The following is a 21930-nucleotide window of genomic DNA, read 5'->3' on the forward strand; positions in this document are numbered from 1 at the left end:
ACTGAATAAATGCAAACGCCTAATCATTACGTGTACGTATAGCTCTAGGGGATGGAACTTAAGTGAACCTTCCTAATTTCTGTGTGGTCATTATGATGCTTTTATGTCTGGAATTGTGTAAATCTGTGATAACTCGATGTATATCGAATTGATACGTTTAATTAAATCTGATGATTTATTTTTCTGTATTCTCGTCTGGTGTCGTTGCTTAGGTGAGGGAAAGGGTATACAAGGCAAACAAAGTGTGTGAATGTAAACTTGCCATGGCTAATTATGCACTACTATTCATAGTGCTGACGTCATTTCTGACGTCATTTATTTGCAATCGTAACAGTCCGCTCAACAGATGGATGGCGCTGACCGTCTCTATCAATGCGTCATTCTGAGGGCACAGGGGCCTATGGGAGTTGAGTTACCTGTTGAGGTATACCTTGGGCAGAACGGACAGGGGGACCAGCGAGTGGGATAAGTATTCTCACAGCCTAATGGTATAAATGAATATCGCCTGGAAATAAATAGGTGGAAATACGAGGGGTGTTCAAGTCAAACCGGGACTTTTCATTTTTCGCGAAAGTAAAATGAACTTACAGGCGAGAAATTAGTTTTATTTTTCAGCGTAATCTCCAGCTGCACTTGTCCCAGCGTTTCACGAGGGCTTGGATGCCAGCAGCGTAGAAATCCTTACCGGCGCGTATCAGCCATGATCGGACCGCATTCTAGACCGTGTCGTCGCAGCTGAAGTGGCGGTCCCTAAGGAACGCCTTCAGTGGCCCGAAGAGATGGAAATTGCTGGGGGCAAGGTCTGGACTGTAAGGGGTATGTGGCAGCAACTCCCAGACAAATTCCTGTAAGGTTCGTGTCGTGAGATGCGCGGTATGCGGGCGTGCATTGTCCTGTAGGAGGAGGACTCCTTTGGTGATGAGGTCTGGCCGCTATTGCTTCAGCGCCTTATGCACATCCGCGAGAACCTGGCAGTAAAATCCACTATTGATGGTGGTACCACAGGGAAGAAAATCAGCATGAGCAACGCAAGCCTCGTCCCAGAAGACCGTGGCCATGAGCATACCCGCAGACGGGGTGCTTCGGAACTTCTTAGGAGCTTGCGGGCTCGGATGCTTCCACTGTTTTGAAGCGCGTTTAGACTCAGGAGTGAAATGGTGCACCCGCGTTTCATCGCACGTGATGATCAGATTAAGAAACGGCTGTCCTTCAGTGTCGAAACGGTATCTTAGCTCTTGGGAGATTTCCAGTCTATTCTGTCGGTCAAACACGGAGAGCTGCCTCGGGACCCAACGGGCACTAACTTTCCGAAACTGGAGGTGTTCATGAACGACAGTGTTCAACGTTCCCACATAAAGGTCCATCTTTCGAGCCAGTTCAAGACATGTTACCCGTCGGTCCCTGAGGATCAGGAGCTCCACAAGTTGGATGTTCTCAGGAACTCTAACACTGGGCTCTGAGCCGCCGCGGTCGGGATCGTCCTGCACTGATGTACGGCCGTCTCGGAACAGTTTGCACCACTCAAACGCTTTGCTGCGGCTAAGTGTATCGTGGCCATACTGAGCCTGAAGTCTTCTGTGAATTTCAGATGACTTTACGCCTTCATTCACGAGAAACTTCATGACAAATCGCTGTTCGATGTGTGCGCTTACCTCGTTGTCGGCCATCTTGTCCAGCACGTGTCTGTTTTGCACAAACTTTGAACCACCACGTGGTGAACGCGGAGGCCTGTCGCGTGTGAAAATGACGAAAAAGAAGTAGCGCGAGCCATTTGTACATTCATGAGACATTATGTCCCGGTTTGACTTGAACACCCCTTTTAATGAGGTATAAATAGTTTAACGTTAGTGTAGGGTTAGAATTCATTGAATATACAGTTTGTAACTTGATCGTGCATTCCCAGCCGAGGACAGCTGTTTCACTCTACTTGGTGCTCTTCAGACTGGCACAGGGACGTGACACGATCTTGGGGAAGGGGGGTGGGTGATGTAGGGGGAAGGTGCGGTCAGCCTGCTCTGAAGTGGCGGCTCGGTGCACCCAGGGGAGGGTGGCACAGGAGCAGGGTGTCGAACCGAACCCGAACCCGAACCGAAAACCGTACCCGAACCGTTATTTTTGCCGGAACCGAACACGAACCCGAACCGAAATTTCCATGACACTGTTGAACCCGAACCGGAGCAGAACCGTAAAAAATAATAGCGGTAACTGGTTCGCAACAAAACGGTTCGGACATAAAAGAAGTCAGCATAGGAGTTCCTCTCTATCCCCGAACGAAGACACGTTGGTATCATCATCACGCGCCTATATCATGGATTTCAGAAATTTTCACCTAGCAGTGAGACGACGACGTATAGTAAGTATACTTTCAGCGTCTTTTTAACATGCTGAAGCGCAGTTGTCCTTGTGAGCGCCGCGGCTAGCGCCCCACGCACGCGGTGCGGCATCTACTCTTCAGAGACGAGGTGCCACGCGGACGAATGAAACAGGAATGGAGTAGGCCAGTTATGTAGCTCTACAGGACGAATATGCGATCAAATAAGCGCCCAAGATTTCCCTTTACACGTGAGCAGTACAAATTAAACAAGTCAGAAACATGAGAAGTGGAGAAGGAGCGTACGCAGAACGGTGCCTGTTTGATTGGTCGTGGCTTGAAAAGTAAATGTGGTCCTGCATATTGGTAGTGCAATTGTGTCGTGACATACTGCCTTTGTGTTGTGGATTAACTAGTACACTGCTGTGAGCTCGGACAGAGTAAGGCTGGCAGGCTTATTTTCGACATGCTTCAGTACGGTTTCAGATCGATTCACGTTGCAAAGGCAGTGTGCCGGCTAGTACTGTCGTCTATGTTACGCTGTCCATCTTATTAGGCTGCCTTTAAGTGTATCTTGCTGGCACTGTGCGTGTGAAAAAAAGATTTTGGGAACAGAAAGTAGCAGGACTACACCGCTTCAACAGCGTGGACTCTATTTGCAATAAGTGTTCATCCATTCCTCATTTCTCTCGCTAAAGGGCTACCTCACCGCTAGAGACGTCAATGCAGACAACAGCAGTAAGCTATTAGCCACGCATGTCCTGATAAAATCAGTTTTATGGAACATATAAAACGGAAGCGTTGAACCGGTTCGCGAACCGGTTCGGGGCTGCGAACCGGTTTGCGAACCGGTTCGATTCTTGGCGTGGCCGAACCGGAACGAAATCAAAACAACGCGAACCCGAACCGTACCCGTATTTTTTGCGGTTCGACACCCTGCACAGGAGAGGGAAGGGCGTGCTAACCTTCTTGCTCTGGGATTTGGGTAGTCCACGAGGACTACACAGCACAGAAAACACGCGAGCATCCAGTAGTCTTCATTGGGACGCTCCCTGTACCACGATAACCGCCAGGATTATTGGCGAAGTTACCCCATCGATCCTTGTTGCCTCGACACGGTCTTGGGTCGTTGCTAACAGTGTGCCTCGGCGAGGCGACAGTGGTGAACGATGACGGCGCCACCTGTGGAGGCCTCAGTGCAAGCCAGCAAGTACCGTAATTTCACGCGTATAAGCCGCACCGCAGATAAGCCGCAGGACGCGTTTTTTGGGACGTTTTGAAAATTTTCTGGCAGATAAGCCGCACCCGCAGATAAGCCGCGGACAATACGAGACGACTGATTTGTGCGACAAAGGAGACCATAGAGAAGGCCATAAACCCTGTGGTCCATACTCCGGGATCGGCACAGTGTACAACAGAGGAGGTCAGTTCTGGGGTTCTACCAAGATCGGATTGTGCCCTTGTCGGGTGTTTTTCGTGGGCTGATGGGTCAGTGATCTTCCAGAAGACGTGAATCACTGTCACCACTTTCCTTAAAGCTGCTTGGGGGAATGCACCAGGAAGATCAATCTACTCGAATGTGGACCCGTCCCTGTTACGCACTGTTCGTGCATCGGCAGGGCAGTGCTGTTCCAGAGACACTGTCGTCCCTTTCGTTAAAATCGGCGTATGGGGAAAATGCCAGGAAAAAATAGTCATCAGATAAGCCGCACCGGTGGATAAGCCGCGGGGCGCCCGTGAGAAGAAAAAAATCGCGCATAAGCCGCGGCTAATACGCGTGAAAATACGGTACATATACGTATGAAAAATAGCCGTAGCTCTGTAGCTGCATGTTCAGCATATGTTTGTAGTTTGGTCGTGCACTCCCCGCCGAGGACAGCTGTTCCGCTCTACTTGGAGCTCTTCAGCCCGGCGCAGGGAAGTGACACGACCTTGGGTGGGCACAAAAAGTGTGCCCTGGCGAGGCATCAGTGTTCTTTCCTGTACTTCTCTGGGCCGGGCTGGACGTAGGCCACCACCAATTTAATTTTCTGTTTCTCCTTTTCGTTTGTTTCGCGTATTTCCACTGCGCGGTGGATTTAAGAAGGAAGCGGAGAAAAACACAAAAGTTCATGATCACTAAGTCCAAGAGGTTGTTCCATTAGGAAGTTTTTTCCAGGCCGTCAGTAAGGCATATGTCGGAAACAGATACTATTGTGAGACAGAAGATGTCCCACCGTGATCATTATCATCTCAGTTCTAGTATATATGGAAAAAGAAGAAGAACAGTTCCTTCGATTCCTGTTTGCACTCTATGTGTTTGCATGCCACATTTTGTGTAGGTACTAAAGTGCTGCTCCTATACAATCACCCTGGAGGTTTGTGCTAGCCGCACCTTAGTCAGAATGCCAACTGACACCGTCGCTGGGGACGCTCATCCCGTCATTGTGCCGTCCCTCCGTCAGCGGGACCCGCCATCCTTGTCTGATATGAACGGCGCTGACATTGACGAGTTGCTGGACACTTATGAGAGAGCACAACAATTGCGACGACGCTACCCAACTCAACAATGTCATATTCCACTTGACCGACTTAGCTAAGACTTGGTGCTTGAACTGCAGAGCTGAGTCTTGCTAACTGGGTTGATTCACCATCCCTGCACGCAAGTTAGTGGGCCGCCCAGCCTACTGCAGAGATACGATACCGAGCATAGGATTGCCCACTGCGTGCAAGCTCCAGAAGGACTCCAGCCTTCGTACAAAGCAAAGATAGACCAGAAGATGTCTGACAGTGACAAAATCAAACACATTGTTAAAGGCGCTCGTGAAGATGCTGTGAAAAATGCTTGCTTGTCAGCAAGGTTCCCACGGCGGTCGCCGACTCCGTTTGTCTTTGCCGTTCACTACCGGACACAAGAAATTAAACTTTACTACATGCGTTGTCCTCTGCGGCCACGTGAACATTTACGGCACCGCCTACCCTGGTGGACAGCATCCGTAGCCTGAATCGCGACGACATACGCGAAAAACTCGTAGATGCAGGGATCAATGTCGCTCCGTTAGCAGACCGTGTTCCCACGTCCAAACCGCCGCTGGGTCATGACACTGTACAACATTTTGCCCGTTCGTTCTCAACTCCGGAGTCTACGCAGTCACGCACTCACCCCACGTACGCCGATGTCGTTCTTCTTCAGCCCTTCAGGCTCCCTTCTAGCCGTGCACGCGTCTGTGGTGGGGGCGACTGTGCTTTACAGCCTTCCAATCTTGCACAGGGTTTCCACAACATCGTGAAATACCCTTCGGACCTGAAACCTTCGTCGCTGCATTGGAGTTCAAAGAATGGCTGAAACACGACAAGTCCTCGCTGAAAATGGTGAACTTCCGGTGGAGATCCTTCGTGAGCGTGAAACGGCTCGACACTTCCTGCGTTTGCGTGCGCATATTCCTCGTCACCCACTCAAAAATGCTTAGTTTTATGCTCTGGTAGACGCGAATTTTCCTACCTCTGCCGCTGCATGCACCGATGGCTCATCTTGAAAATGCAAGTCCGCGTCGGCATTCGTCATCCCATCCGGAGGCGTAGTGGAAGGACGTCGCCTTTGGCAACAAACCTCATCCACTACTGCGCAACTCTATGCCATACTTTGCTTTCTGCATCAGGTCGCTCACGTTACCCCACGGGATTGGGTCGTATTCACTGACTCAACATTTCCGCTGCATGCAATTGAAAATTCTGGTGCACGAGGCACATCCGCAGTGTTGGTTATGAATGTGTTAACGACTTACAAACTTGTCTACAGAGCAGAACACAAGCTGGTTCTCCAACGGGTTGCAGTCCATTACGAAGGCCCGAAGGTGTCAAAGGCCTCGAACAGACCTACAGCGCCGCAGGAGCAGCTCTCTCGTCTAGGAGACGGATGCGTATGCGCTGCTGGGATATATCGTCGGTCCGTGCTTCGACGCCCAGTGACTCCTCTTGCTACATGCCAATGGACCGCTGTCATTCTCCCCGAAGCCATATTGATCCAGCGCTCGGTTTCGGCATGCCTTGACATATCTTTCGTCAGGGACACGACCTACTAGATTATAACGACCATGTCACAATCAGCAACCCCTATGAGGAGCCCGTCCACACGATCCGCCAGCGGCGCTACTCATCGGCACGCCACGATTGGACGATGGAAATTTGAATTCTGAACGCGCAGAAGCGTATGTACGACTACCGTAGCAGACGACAGATGAAAACGCTTAGAATGATGATTATAATCAACCTCAGAATGAAACATCTGTGGAATAAATCTACCGCTTGTACAGAAATACTAAGGTAAGCTGAAGTATAAAGTATTGTAGAAGTTGAGGAAGCAATAACTGGGACGATGGGAAGCGCCACCGCTAGCTTCCAAAAATGCGGGGCAGGGAAGGGGTACGCACGACATGGTCGTTATAATCTAGTAGGTCGTGGTCAAGGATGCCGCATAAGTTCATTGACTGCGCCTCGATGCGACTTTCACAGCACAGTGGGGTTGCTGCTTGAGGCAAGTTGGCTCTCCCCATTGCAGTCACTGCGGTGCTGTAGAACATCTAGAGCACATTCTTCCCAATTGCCCACACTACTAACCTTTCTGGACCGTACTTTGTGGATCCTTTAACGAGCTAGACTCTTCCCCCCCCCCTCTCTCACAAAATTGCCTGGTCCCTTTCCCACATTCAACCCACCATAGCTCGGCCCTCAAAGCTCTCTTCACCTTTCTGGGTACCATAGGACTTCGACCCTTATTGTGAAGGGGCTCATTATTTCGTTCCTCGGATCACCCCCAGCAATGGTGTACAGTATCGCCCCTGGCGATGAAACTTTCCAGTCATCATGCTGTAATAAAATGGTTGTTGTTTTGCTGCGCCCCTTACGAGCCTTTTGAGAAAAGACGCCAAATTCGCCTCATTCGTGTGCTGTCGCTTTCATCCCCTCAAATCCCTCCACACTTCCAGTCTTTAAGCATTTTCACCATTCCGTGCCTGAGGGGCTGTACGCTAGCGGTGTCGGCATCGGGGTGGCTCTGGCTCAGCGCTTCTCTGAAGCTCCCTCCCGGCCAGTGGCGTATCTAGAGCTACCTGCGCCCATGGCAACATGGTTAACATGATGTCCTTGGGGATGCGTTTTCGTGTTGTCCGCACTAGGTTTCACACTATAACCTCTCTAATGGCGGGTGCTTTAGATCATTTATGAATGTGCCAGGTTGAGTACCCGACCTGGCACATTCACATCCGACCACATAATAGCGCCCCTGTTCACCTGGCGCCCATGGCACCTGTCCACACCTGCCACACCCTAGATACGCCACTGCTCCCGGCGACTCGTACCCTTTCCAAGAATGAACGGAACTGCACCACGACTCTAAAGGAGTGTCTTGTCGTCACCTGAGTCGCTGCTATTAGTGATCACCATGCCCTCTGTTGGCTCGGCACCCTAAAAGATACCGTTGACCGCCTTGCCCTTGGTGGATACTCCGACTACTGGAGTTTGACGTATCAGTCAAGAAAAAGTGTGGCCGTCTGCACTGTCGGCTCGAACTTTCTGTTATCCCCTTCGGAAAGAGGTGTCTCACACCTTGGACAACTATCTAGTGCCTCAGACCCTCCTCACCTACTTTACTGTCCTACGAGGTCTTTCCACTCCGCCTTCTTTCAAACGCAGAATCTGAAGCTGCACATTTTCCCGTATGATGCGCAGCTGTGTGCAGGCGCGTCGTCAAATAAATCGAAACAAACAGACAATTCAAAAATATATTGAGTCCGTTTTGAGCCACCTCAACGCTGTTAAAGCTCCACAGAAAAGCAACAGCAACTGAGCACTATTCAGCATTGTACGATAAAGCTGTTGTCGGGCACTGTACGCTAAAATTTCAATTGAGCTCTCTTCGCGCAAACTCACATTGATATTGTCACATTTAGTCACGAAGTCGTATTGATATTGCACTGAACTGACTCAAAATGAGCTCAAGATGATGTTCATAAAAATTCATAAACTGATTTTCGTAAGGGCACGCCGAATATCTCAGCCAAGAGCTTGCCGAAACGTTTGAATACCGATGAGTAGCAAAGTATGATGGACGCTGACAAGTTGATTTCGCACTATCCCGTGCGTTCAAGTGACACTTTTCTCAGATCTCTTTCTCCAGGCTGAGGGAGATCTTACCCTCAAAAAGCCGATGTTATTTAAATGTTGCGTCTGTTATGTTCTATTATATTAGTATATGATAATAGTTTCGAGTATGTACATGAGTGGGTTTAATTTTCCGCTCACCTGGGCCACGACGCATCCACACCATGGTCTCCTGCGCCAGACCCTCAAGGCCAGTCCTTGGTTGTATTATGCGACGACCTGAAAAACGCCCATTAAGTTTCACTTGAGTTAATGGACTCGAAAGAATGGACATAACGCCTGAGACCTCCACAGATCGAGCACTAGTAATCAGTATCGGAAAGAAAACATGCCCCAAAAGAAATAGTAGCTCACCGTATCGATATAAGAAAAGGATCAGACAACGCAGACAATTTAGAAATTGAATCGCTGTAAGGTGCAGTGCAACAGGAACAAAACCCCAACCATAGTTTAGGAATGTTGGTGAATTACATAACGTTTAACATGAAAGATGGAAGTCACTGAAAAGGTTAGCCAGCTGTAGGACTCGAACCCGCACATTCTGGATTACTGGTCCAGGCCTCTACCAACTGAGCTAAGCTAATACACATCCACATCCACTTCCAAGGGCGCGTCAACGTAAGGGACAAATCAACCACTCTCTCTCTCACTCATCTCCCTTTCACTCTTACATTTTTCTCACTCACACACACACAATCATACGACGGGATCGGCGAAAGCGGCGACTGTCATCTCTCATCGTTAATTTCTTAGGCATTTGAGGCTTTGTATGTATTTGTCCTTTCTATGTTGTTCCAGCCTCAGAACATCAGTTCCCTCATGTTCAGCAGTAACCGCTTGCGTCGATCCCGTCGTATGATTGTGTGTATGAGTGAGAAAAATGTCAGAGTGAAAGGGGAATGAGTGAGAGAGAGTGGTTGATTTGTCCCTTACGATGGACGTACCCTTGCAAGTCGCTGTGGATGTGTGTTAGCTTAGCTCCTTTGGTAGAGTCCTAAAGCGGCAATCCAGAAGATGTGGGTTCGAGTCCTACAACTGGCTAACCTTTTCAGTGGCCTTCATCTTTCATCGTTAATTTCTTAGGCAATTTGAGGCTTTGTATGTATGTGTCCTTTCTATGTTGTTCCAGCCTCAGAACATTAGTTGTCTCATGTGTAACATGGGTCGGGCGGGAAGAGGCAACGCAGGGACAGGGATCAGCAGCAGAGCTTTGTACTGCCGGGGGACACGCTTAGCTAAAATCGCCTCTCAGCACTTCGCCGTCCCATATTATCTAGGTTGCGCTTGAAAGTGTTGTGCCAATGTTGTATTTGAAGATGGATCGTGCGCAGCATGTGTTTATTACTCAAAAGAAAAAGTCTTGCAACACATGGAGATTTGAGATGCGATAAAGTACGGAGTGCTGATTTTAGACAACCGTGTCCCCTACAGTACATCGACTAAACGAAGAAACTCAGGCATTGGAAGCGATGGATGACGAAACAGACAAAATATCGAACGCAGCGAAAGCTTATTTAACAGCAAGTCAACCTGTACACATGAAAAACAAAAACGTCGAAGGGGAGGTAGCGGAATAAGCCGGAGTTTCACAACGCAATTACCCTTAATACATATCTCAATAGAGCCCTTAAGCGGCCCTTTCTATTTGGTTCCTACAGAAGAGATCACCCTTGTTTGGCGAAAAGCAGCATTACAGCCACTGCACTCCCCCATTCGTATTTTCAAACCCGCTCCCGTACTCTCAATATTTTGTACAAAGTTCTATTTTAAAAACGTACCGGGGAGTACTTTCAGAGCTTATCGGATGAAACCAAAGTCGTATCCCTAATAGTCACGCAATACTGCCAACATTAAAATGCTGCGTTGTGTCCATCAGATAGAAATAATGAAAGGCTACTGCAGTGGCAAAATAAGGTGGCTACCGGCGACGCCCATGGACTGGTCGACGGCTGGATAATGTCGTCGTCCAGCATTTCTTCTACTTGTGCTTGGATGGCTTCTCGCTCTTTAGGTGACACCCGATACGGCATACGATGAATCAGCCGAACGTCTTCGTCGACTATGATGCGATGCTTTCCTATCGTCGTCTGTCGCACTTTGGACGAAGTGGCGAAACAGTAACTCGAAGCCTGTAGTACTTGTAGAAGGGTGTGCGTCTGCGCCGCAGTTAGTTGAGGGTTTATGTTGAACGGGCGGTCGTGGTGTTCTGTGGCGCAGTCGCTGCGTGCACTGTCCAGGAGACAAATACTTGGGGTGATATCATAGTCCGCAAGGACAGCTATTTTTGTGCCACTTGTGAGATGCTGCGGTTCCTGGCTAAAGTTCGTAATCAGTAGCTGCATTTTTCCGTCTCTGACAGGAACAATTCCTCTTCCTATCCCGATGCCGCATTGTAGGAGGAGATGAATGTTTCCTTCGGCCAACAGAGAGCCATTCGGGGCTGTGTCACTCACAGCAGTGATAATACGTGATGACAAAGGAGGGAGGTTGACCCGCTGACCTGCTATAGCTGCCACATGCGTATTTGTGCGCTTCTCCGGGCTTATACGTGTCAGCCACGCATTATCGTCGTCTTTCCCTTCTGGCGTCTATAAGGAAATTACTCCGTTGGTGAAGTCGATGACCGCTTTATTTTCTAGTAGGAAGTCCATTCCAAGGATGACGTCACGTGGGCAGTTCGGCAGGACGGCGAAGCTGACGACGTACTGGATGCCACGCACTTGTATGACTGCCGTGCATCGGCCAGTCCCCATGTCAGGCTCATCCCACTTCGTTTGCACCTTGCCAAGCTTCTTAGCCAACGTAGCACTTATAACGGAGTCGTTGGTTCCGGTATCGATTAACGCAGTCGTCTCATGGCCGTCGATGAGTATTTGCAGGTTATTGGTAATTTTTCGAGCGTCGCGGCGGTGCTGCGTTGCTGTTCGTCGAGTTGGAGGAATTGGACTTTTCGTCGGCCCGCAGCTTCACCTCCCCGAGCTGCAGTCTTCAGTTTTCCCGGTTAGGGCTGCGCCACACAGGTTGTCTTGCCGGTGACGGTGAACGTGCTCTTCCTGGCGACCTGCTGCGGTGGGGGACGCTCGGGGACAGGTCACGTCGTGAGCCAGCAGAAGCATTCTGCTGCCGTAGATAGTCTTCAATTGCGGCGGAGCGACTTCCGCGCTGCCGCGAAGACCCAGTCGTCGGCAAGGGCAACGGCGGTAGACGTGATTGGCTTCACCACAGTGGTAACAAAGCGGCCTCAAGTCTGACGTTCGCCATACGTCTGTCTTGCGAGTTCTTTGTGCGCGTGGCGGGTAGCTGAGTGGTGTAGGTTGGGCGGGTCGCGAATGCGCCCAGTTGTTGCCGTACCGCGCTGCCGCCGGTGTCTGTCGTAGTGCGGCGGCGTAGGTTGGCTTCGGTACCTCGGCGACGGGTGGCGGCACTTGGAGTGCCTGCTGCACCTCCTCCTTGATTATCGCCCCGATGGAGGCCAAAGGAGCTCCGGTTCCTTCTGGTCGGAGGAGAGCTCGTACTTCTTCCCGGACCACCCCTCGGATCAATTGCCAGAGAGAGTATAACGTCGAAGCCTCCAGGCGCGGCGAAGGCTTGGTAGTCCTGAGGTCGCTGTCCGACGGTGGATCGAGAGATTAAAGCCCTCTTAATCCTGACTGCTTCGACCAGGAAAGCTTCCGTCGTCGTGGGTGGGTTACGGGGTAGGGCGTGAAAAATCTCCTCTTTCACAGCTCTCATGAGCCGGTGAACTTTCTTTTCTTCGGAGGCTTTCGGGTCAGCTCGTTTGAAAAGCCGCAGGACATCTTCAACGAAGCCGGTGACGCTTTCGTTTGGTAGCTGTACCCGACTCTGGAGGAGTTGTTCGGCGAGTTCCGTTCGTTGCTCAAAAGTGAACGCCTCGCGGAGCTTGTCTTTAAATACGTTCCAAGACGTAATAGAGGTTTCCCTGTTCTCGAACCAGGTCCGCGCCGTCCCGTCAAGAAAGTAGATGTTGACGAGCTCCTGGTCGTCGTTCCACCTGTTCAACCTAGCGATCCGCTCGAAGTAGTCGAGCCAATCGTCAACGTCGTCGTACAGTTCTCCGATAAATGTTTTCGGCGATCGTGCAGGGGCGACAGGCGCGGTGACCGGCTGCGCCGTTTGGGTGGTGCTCTCTGTAGTCATCTTCTTGCAGGTTGTGGGTCCCAATGGGCCGAATTCCGCAGGTAAACCACGCTGTCTTCGACTCAGTCGTTGCTTTTCTTCCAGGCCGTTGAGCAGGGATTGGATGGAAACAGACGAGCGAGACGACGAATAATCAGCGAACGCTTTATTTAGCCGATTAGCTGGTTAACACCAGAGCGATAACTCTGAAACAGAACTAAGGTGAATAATGCTCCGACTGGGAGCTGACAAGCTTTTATGCACAGCGGCGAACATTGTAGAAAGCGCGCGTCGGTGGAGACAAGGAAATACAGAAGCCTCTCCAAGGTCGTCGGTCCATCCTTGAGATTGATTCGAGCGAAGGAGCAGATGCTTCCAGAAGGATTGCGTGCCATGTAGCGCGACGTGTCGGTCGCGGACCCCAGCCCGTCGTTCGACGCCTGGTTGCCTGCTGTTGTTATTGCGTGTGGTCGCTTCAAAGATGATACGTGGCAGTATTATTTTCTGAGAAAAACCTTTCACTGTTTCCTCTATGCATTTTTTAAACTTATAATTCTCTTACTTGATAATGGAAGCCACAGTCATGATTTAATCACAGTTTTCAACCTTTAGTAAATTGACCTTTTAATTCATTCTCTAATACAAAACGCATGTACGTACCTGCACCAATGTAAATATTGTTACTGTATGCAGACAGGTACAGAACTTGACAAGAATGATACGACAATTTATTATTTCATGTCTGACCAAGTCAACAATAAAAATAACTGCACACTGATATTCATCATAGGATGTAGATGCATCAACGTGCAAGTTAGCAAATGTGTGACATTATAAATAATACTGCGTTGCAGGATCAACTAATTGCAGGCACAGAGAAAGTGAAACCATGTACTCACGCTGACACAGGAAAGTTTCATATCTGTTGCATGCCACTGGCTTCACTCAATACTGCAGTGTCTTTGAGGATATTTCTCCAAAAATACTTCCATAGTAGTTTATGCCATATTTAGCGACTGGAGGACATCCTTTTAGGTTCTAGCATAGTAGGGAGACCCTTACATTCACAAGGTAAGCTGCAGGAACTTTAGGGGAACACAAACAAAGAGCCAGGGACGCCATTTAGTTGTCCTGAATTTCTACAATTTGAGGCAATAACCTGATTCTATCTCACTTTTAGGATGATCAAGGAAAACTCCATATCAAGCACATCTGTAGCGGATTACAGTTCGCAAAGTTGTAGCACATGACACATTTGCCAGTGTCGCAACTCCGGGACCAGACGAAGAACAAGGAAAGAACACCTTGAAGCAGTATTCATAGTGAAACTGCAAAGAAGTTCTCCTCTACTGTTCTTCGAAAGAAAACTAGTGTCACGCTAGCTGATAGGAAAGGCACTGAAAATGTTCGCTATCAGAAAATAGAATGGATACATGCAGAGCCATTGTAAACTGGAACTCAAATATGTTCTTGCTATACAAGAGTACTGTGCCAAAGAAACAGAAAAGGGAGGGAGAGAGAGAGACAGAAAGAGAGAGAGAACAGAATATGCGCTAGACGGAAGCGGGACCTAGCTGTAACATTTTTTGTGAAAATAAACTGACAAAACGGGTATTGTGTAATTGTGTTTTTTCAATCAGATATGAACAACTCATCCGTAGGCTGCTTGAAACTGTGTCAGAATAAGCTTTGAATTACAAAGTGTAAATGTTGTTGAAACATGTTTTGACGTGCACCAACAGTAACCGACATGCTCCTGTGGATGACTAGAATGATATTGGTTATGCGTTACTGTCAGAATGATAAATTGCGTGAGCATTCCAGGATAGACAATTCTGGAAATCCACTGGCCCTCCAGGAAAACAATATAATCTTCTTGCAAAGCAGAATACTTGATGGCTTTCAACCATTTATGCGACCATCCTCAATGCTTCCTGTATCTACTGATGTAATGGTAACTACTCTGTATCACGTTGAGAGAAATATGGCTAGGTAAGATGGGACACAATGAATGTTACCCATCTGTATACAGGGTGTTTCAGTTAAATCCCCGGGCTAAATAATTCGCGAACCGGTGCACCAATCGAATAACTTTCTTTTTTACAAGTATCTGTCCAATACCGCCTACAAGATGCGCACCGCGTGAATGAGCGGGAGGCGCTCATTATTTAAATAAAAATGCAAATGAGTTTCGTAAAAAAGCGTAACTTCTAAAGCAGGGCGCTGTCGGTATTAAAATGGGTACTACCCTTTTTGGGACCTTCAGTGGACACCTTTCAGAGAAAATTCTGCCACCGAAGCGGGTCATTTGTTGCAGTAATTAATTGGTTTCGGTTTACGTATTTTTGTCGCGGCTGGTCGCGGCGAAGCGCAAAAAGACGCTCTTTCACTCCCTTATCCATCAATGAATTACGTCCTTACACCAATGAATTACATCAATGAATTACACCAATGAATTACGTCCTTTTGCGCTTCGCCGCGACCAGCCGCGACAAAAATACGTAAACCGAAACCAATTAATTACTGCAACAAATGACCCGCTTCGGTGGCAGATTTTTCTCTGAAAGGTGTCCACTGAAGGTCCCAAAAGGGGTAGTACCCATTTTAATACCGACAGCGCCCTGCTTTAGAAGTTACGCTTTTTTACGAAACTCATTTGCATTTTTATTTAAATAATGAGCGCCTCCCGCTCATTCACGCGGTGCGCATCTTGTAGGCGGTATTGGACAGATACTTGTAAAAAAGGAAGTTATTCGATTGGTGCACCGGTTCGCGAATTATTTAGCCCGGGGATTTAACTGAAACACCCTGTATATACCCGCGTATACTATAAAGACTCAGACGTAAGATCGTTCAGCGAGGCTTGGAGATGCCCGCGGTGCCCCCTTATAAATGAACATCCCAACGCATCGACACTCATACGCACGCAATCGCACGTACACATAGAAAAGCAGTAGTGTCAACCGGACCTTCTACAAGCCAAAGTGTAAGGTACCTGACTTGTATTAGTATACAGCAGCGGCTGTCTGCATACGGAGTATCCTACCGGCACCCTCTGGAACACCCCTCGCATGGCATGCACTACGCCCCGCCCCAGGGGCTGCAGAAGAGCCCTCATTTGGCCTAACCTAACCTCATCTAATGCGGCTGGTACAAGAGTCACTATTGTGTCAACACCGTTGCGCATTCTTTGCTCGAACTCTTAAACCTTTTGCTTGAATGCTGCGTACTTGAACCCTAGACTTACCTGGTGATTGTGTCCGCGACCGCCTTTGGCGCGCTGCCATTTGTTCTCCAACTGGGTGCACTGGAACCACACCTTACGTGACCTCCTTTTCTTCTTCTTCTTCCAATGAAAGGATGGCCGTGAGCCACAAGGGAGATTGACCAGGACAAAAGGGCATAACTATGTCTGTGTGGTAGTGGTGTGAAGTAAGGCCAGGTCAGACGCACGTACTTATGACATATACTGGGTGTCTCAGTAAATCCCCGGGCTAAATAATTCGCGAACCGGTGCACCAATCGAATAACTTTCTTTTTTACAAGTATCTGTCCAATATCGCCTACAAGATGCGCACCACGTGAATGAGCGGGAGACGCTCACTATTTAAATAAAAATGCAAATGAGTTTCGTGAAAAAAGCTAACTTCTAAAGCAGGGCGCCGTCGGTATTAAAATGGGTACTACCCCTTTTGGTACCTTCAGTGGACACCTTTTAGAGAAAAATCTGCCGCCGAAGCGGGTCATTTGTTGCAGTAATTAATTGGTTTCGGATTACGTATTTTTGTCGCGGCTGGTCGCGGCGAATCGCAAAAGGATGTAATTCATTGGTGTAAGCACGTAATTCATTGGTGGACATGGGAGTAAAAGAGCGTCCTTTTGCGCTTCACCGCGATCAGCCGCGACAAAAATATGTAAACCGAAACCAATTAATTACTGCAACAAATGACCCGCTTCGGTGGCAGATTTTTCTCTAAAAGGTATCTACTGAAGGTCCCAGAAGGGGTACCCATTTTAATGCCGACGGCGCCCTGCTTTAGAAGTTAGCTTTTTTTCGCGAAACTCATTTGAATTTTTATTTAAATAATGAGCGCTTCCCGCTCATTCACGCGATGCACATCTTGTAGGCGGTATTGGACAGATACTTGTAAAAAAGAAAGTTATTCGATTGGTGCACCGGTTCGCGAATTATTTAGCCCGGGGATTTAACTGAGACACCCGGTATATGGTGTATGACGACTTATGTATGAACAAGTGGGTATGCACGTATGCCTTTCCTTCTTCGGGCCTTTGCTGCTTGGAACTATAGTCTTCTTCCTGACACGTTTTTTTATTTATCCACCAGTAGTGCTGTCGCCATAACGTACTTATTTATTGATTGTTACAGCACGGACTGTTACTTTTTCTTCTTTGAATAACTGCATGGTTGCTGGAGCTGAGCCAGGAAAATGAAAACATGTGTAACATTATAGACAGGGCACACAGGCATTCCAGCCAGCCACCGTCAACCTCCCCACTGCCTTGCCGAAACAGAACGACGTCTTGCTCAGTTGAAAGAAAAATCAATAATCAAATAAACATTAACTCTGAGCAGACGCGAAACCAGTCTGCTGTGTCAAACCGGATCATTGACCCAGTATTTCCACTGAACATACTGCTTCCCGTCTCCATACCGGTATACTGGCCAGCTCACTGGCACACTGGTATTACCGGCGTCAATCTCCACACTGGTAAGTTACTGAAATATAGATGAAACTGATGAAACTAGGAATTCATCCATAACTACTACGATGCCCCGCGACCTTTATGCCTTGTTCCCAGGTACCTTCATGCATTGTGAACCACATTAGTCAAATTGTCCCTTATGTCAAGAACCCCCCTCCCTTCGGACACTGAGGGCTTGAGCTACGAGAAGTTTAATGTATATGAATATGGTCATGTGGCGAATCCTAATACACCTTCGTGATATGACAGTGTTGTGTATAATATAAAAATGATGATGAAATAAAGATCACACAAAGGCTACCAACCAGCCCACAAAGCTCTCACTGTGTGACACAATCCATGTCAAAATAGTCCATTAGCTCTCACAATTTTATGCACTGATTTTATGCACAGTTTCAATGGACGCGACAATCCATTTACTTAGGTATGGTGACCGCTGCGGTGTAATGTATACTGTCTGAAGAGTTCATTAAATTTAAAGGTGAGATATGCCGATTTTGCAGTGCCGCAGAACTGCACTCGCAGAACGATACTCGCGATGTGTGTTCATTAGTGAACACTGAATATCTGTGCGAAATACCTTGCTGCTCCAACTGTTTAGACCGTCGGCAAACTCTGCACAAGAGCGCACCGATGTCACAGCTCTAAGTTCACCTGTCTTTGGCTTGGCACGGACTCTTGGCTTGCCGCTTAGCTGCTTTCGTTTCGTTTTCTGTGCATCGTACATTAGCAAACAGCTGTTATGTTATTCCTAAGCCGGAAACAAAACATATGAACATTTCTTTGTCACGACATCGTTTGGTAGGCGCACTTTCTTGTGCTGACTTTGAGCTGAAGCGATATGATAAGTGATATGCCACGGCGAACTTGTTGAGAATGCGACGGTGCTACGGTGTTAGAACAGTTCATCGGAGCATTCAAGTGTTACCTATTATAGTATGCCAAAAGACCAAGCAGTGCGAAGCTCTTGGCTGACAGTGACAGCCGTGGACTGACTTCAACTCCAAGGATTTCGTCCACGAATGTTATCATAGGTTACGCGCGACTCAAGACCCAATTTGGAATCTCGGAACAAAATCGTTTGAAGTGAGATGCCCGACACACAAATTTTGAACGTACCACGAAGGATCAAGGCAAAAAACGAGAACAAAACGAGAACCCACATCATCTGGATTACCTGTATTTGTCCTTGCTATGTTGTTCCAGCCTCACGGAACATCAGTCCTGTCATGTTAAGTCGAGGTTCAGGTATAAAAATAGGAAGCTTCACGAATCGATTGCGCAACCGTCCTACAGCGCTTCCTCTGTTATAGCCACGATTAGCAGCACAACAGTATTGATACTCTAACTTGCGAATACCAGCGGTGCATGGTGAAGAAGGAAATGGAGTCTGGATTGCATCTGGTACATGAAGAAATTGCTGACACGGCAGTTGCAGTCCAGCTGCCACCAACAGGTATGACAATGTATTATTATAATTTACGTATTTACCTATATTTCACTACACGTGGGCATTATCGTGCACACATCTAGGCACCACCCTTACCTGCCCTCAACATCACAACTACTGCCTTCAGGGTGGAAAATAAAGGTCGCCATTCGCATTAACTGCTGCTTCCCAGTTCAAGCACTTTTGCCGTCCAAATACTGTTTCCTGTGGATGGGGTGGTACAAGCTTCACTGTCTGATTTGGAAAGCACGTTACATTAGTTGAGTTAATTTGCCTTTCGCACATTTTGGTTACTGTAACCTAGATTACTGTGTGGAGGCGGGATTCGAAATGCTCCCCCCCCCCTTCCGTTCCATTCCAACTCAAGTCCATATAATGGAAGTGTTTGCTAATTTCCTCATTCGTTCCGTCTAAAATGAAATTTCTCGTAATATTTTGATCATCTTGTAAAATCGTCATCTAGTTTATGATACCGATGTTTTACGTAGCAAGACAACTATGATCATGAGTGACGTCACAGTGATCGGTCTGTGGATAACTTTTGTCCACTTGATGGTTCTTTAACGTGCGCGCAAAGTTCTGCACACGGCACACCGTATTTAATGTCCGTCACGGAAGACGGCGTGTCTAAGCACTTTTTCACCTTACCATCAAGTTGCCGTCGCCCGTCGCCGCCACCTTCGGTTCAGCTTCCCACCGGGCGTGCAGGGATCCTCAGAAAACAGTAATGGAAAGTACTTGAAGTACCAAGCACTCAAGTGGTAATTCAAGTACATGTCTGGAGTAATTGTAGATTATTCCAAATCGGGTATGTACTTTGTACTGTACTTGCAGTACTTTTACCGTGTACTTCCCAACAGGTAGTCAAGGGCCCAAACTTGGCCTCCAGGCAAAGAAAAAAACAAAGAAACACGAAAAATGTTTAAAAATGCACCCTACTAAAAGCGCTTGTTACTAGGGACGTTACCTGTTTATTACATTACCTTTTGTAGTGCTGTTTAGATATATAGACTTTGCATTGCTTGAGAATTAACACTTCATAAGCAATTCCTCGCTTGTGTATTGTGTGTTTGCTAAATTTAAACTTCGATAGCGCACCCTTCGTTTTGTGTCGGAGGCGAGCAGGACTCTGGAACCTACATATTATCGCATAACAAGCAAAAAATCATCAATCAATAAATAATCAATCAAGCAAGCAAAAAATATTTTCTGATTTTTCTTCGGAAGGGAATTCCAGTATCTTTCGAAGTGGCCTTCTCGGCCTATATGCTCCGGGCAAGACTCTTTTTCTTTTTCTTTTTTTACCTCTAGATTTCGGTCTTCTTTTTAACTCCCCAGCTCATTTCCGTTATGGTAAGTATTAGACTTCATGCAGCAGTTTGTCAATATGAATAAACCTCTACCCGAGGAACGTCATCATGACGTTGGTAGACAGACTGAAACCGAAACAGATTGGAAGGGGAGAGCTGCGCTGAACGAATAGGCAATTGTTTGCTGCCTCCTACTGAAAGAAAAGTATAGGACCGAAGGTCGCGTCCCTTTCAGAGACCATCGTAATCCCCTCTAGACTATGGCTTTCGGGCACGTCTTTGTTCGCCACTAGATTTGAACGTAGTTCAACTCTACCAAACCCGTGGCGCTGTCGAACACTATGACGTCATTCGTTTACAAACAGCTAGAGGTCTACTAAGGTGTCAAGACTGCCCGTGGTTTCTGACAGAAACAAGTAAGGTACAATAAAACGATGCTGGAGTATGTCCCTGTTGCGTCATCACACTGTCCTACATCGGTCCTTGATGACGTCTTAGGGGGCAATCATGAGGATATCGTAAGGACATGTATGAGTCCCATTTTAACACATGGGGGATAACCTGAGGGCCGATTTTTCCCTCCGGTGGACGTCCTGTCTCTTCCTGTATGATAACCGTCGGATATCCCAGCGACGACAGTGTGTTCTTAGGGAATGAGGATAGTATACGCACTGCCGTGCAAGAAATAAAGAAGCCAGTCTGAAACTTGTCGAAAACTGCGTCCAGTATTAAATATCCTTTCAGCAAACAATCACAAACATTTAGCAAACAAATTCGCAGACAGCACAGAAAGCGGTACGATATTTAGCGACAATGTCAAACGTTTCGTCATCGTCAGGAAAAATCATTAACCAGCTGCCGCTGAAAATTGCAGTACCTTCCACGATGGTCTTCAAGGCTCTAGAACCACAGGCTGTCGATGTCGGGCTTCATGTTGGAAGCAGAATGTCATACAAAAATGTGCAGGAAAACATTTAAAATGCTGTGAGTCCACTTTCGGTTTCAACTCAACTTTCGATTGTCCACTTCCAGTCTAAATGGACCTACGGTTCGACACTTTCAATTAATATGTATGTAGGTCCATTTAATTAACCTTCAATTAGTTTCAATTACCTTAAATTACCCTGTAATTACCGTTTAATTACTGAAGTTAACCGCAGGTTACATGAGATAATCTCAATTCCCTTTAATGACGTTTACTTGCTTAAATGTGCCTTTTTACGACACTTCACGCGCTTTTGCCTTTTGCGACATTCCCCGTAAAATAATTTGTTGAGGTCCTCCGATTATGGGACCAAGCGCATAAGATCTTGTCTACGCAACTTCTGAATGAAAAACACATAACGAAGAGATCTACTTTAACAGAAGCACGTACCACAGCACTAAACAGAGTTGTAAAGCGATACAAATATAGCATCCAAAGTTGTTCCGTTCATGCTTGAACAGATTTATATGAACCCGTAATCAAAATCACATTCTCTGGTTCATGTTCCGGTTCCGGTTAATTGCCGTTGGTGAATTGCGGTACCGTTCCGGTTACGGTTCTTGAAAAAAAAATTTGGGTTCCAAGCGGTTTTCGGTTCTGTTCCGCTTTCAGTCAGGGAACGGTTTCAGAAACGGTAACAGAAACGGGAACGGATATCGCACAGTTAGAATACCTGAAACAGAAACGGAAGCGACAATAATTTACGGTAATCATTCGAGTACCGCAGGACCCGAGTTATTGCAATTCTTCACCATACCATGTAGATAAATTTATTAAATAAACCTCAATGAAGCAAACTAAAATTCACTGAAGAACTAAAACTAAAGTGAACTATCAAACTCGAGCATATAAGCGGCATACAGCAAATAGAAGA

The 21930-nt window shown here is 47.3% G+C and overlaps 1 protein-coding gene across 1 annotated transcript in view; it reads right to left on the minus strand.

The window, feature by feature from the left end:
* Window positions 1–15938, minus strand: part of LOC135365835 (phospholipid scramblase 1-like) — a 54456-nt gene extending 38518 nt beyond the window's left edge. Inside the window, exons 1-2 of the mRNA XM_064598535.1 lie at window positions 15834–15938; window positions 8591–8668 (exon numbers count right to left, since the gene is read on the minus strand). Coding sequence (XP_064454605.1) covers window positions 8591–8668; window positions 15834–15873 — 118 coding nt within the window. The 5' untranslated portion in view covers window positions 15874–15938. The remainder of the gene's footprint in view (window positions 1–8590; window positions 8669–15833) is intronic.
* Between the last annotated feature and the right edge of the window lie 5992 nt (window positions 15939–21930).

Source organism: Ornithodoros turicata, chromosome 8 (assembly GCF_037126465.1).
Source record: "Ornithodoros turicata isolate Travis chromosome 8, ASM3712646v1, whole genome shotgun sequence".
Lineage (NCBI taxonomy): Eukaryota > Metazoa > Arthropoda > Arachnida > Ixodida > Argasidae > Ornithodoros > Ornithodoros turicata.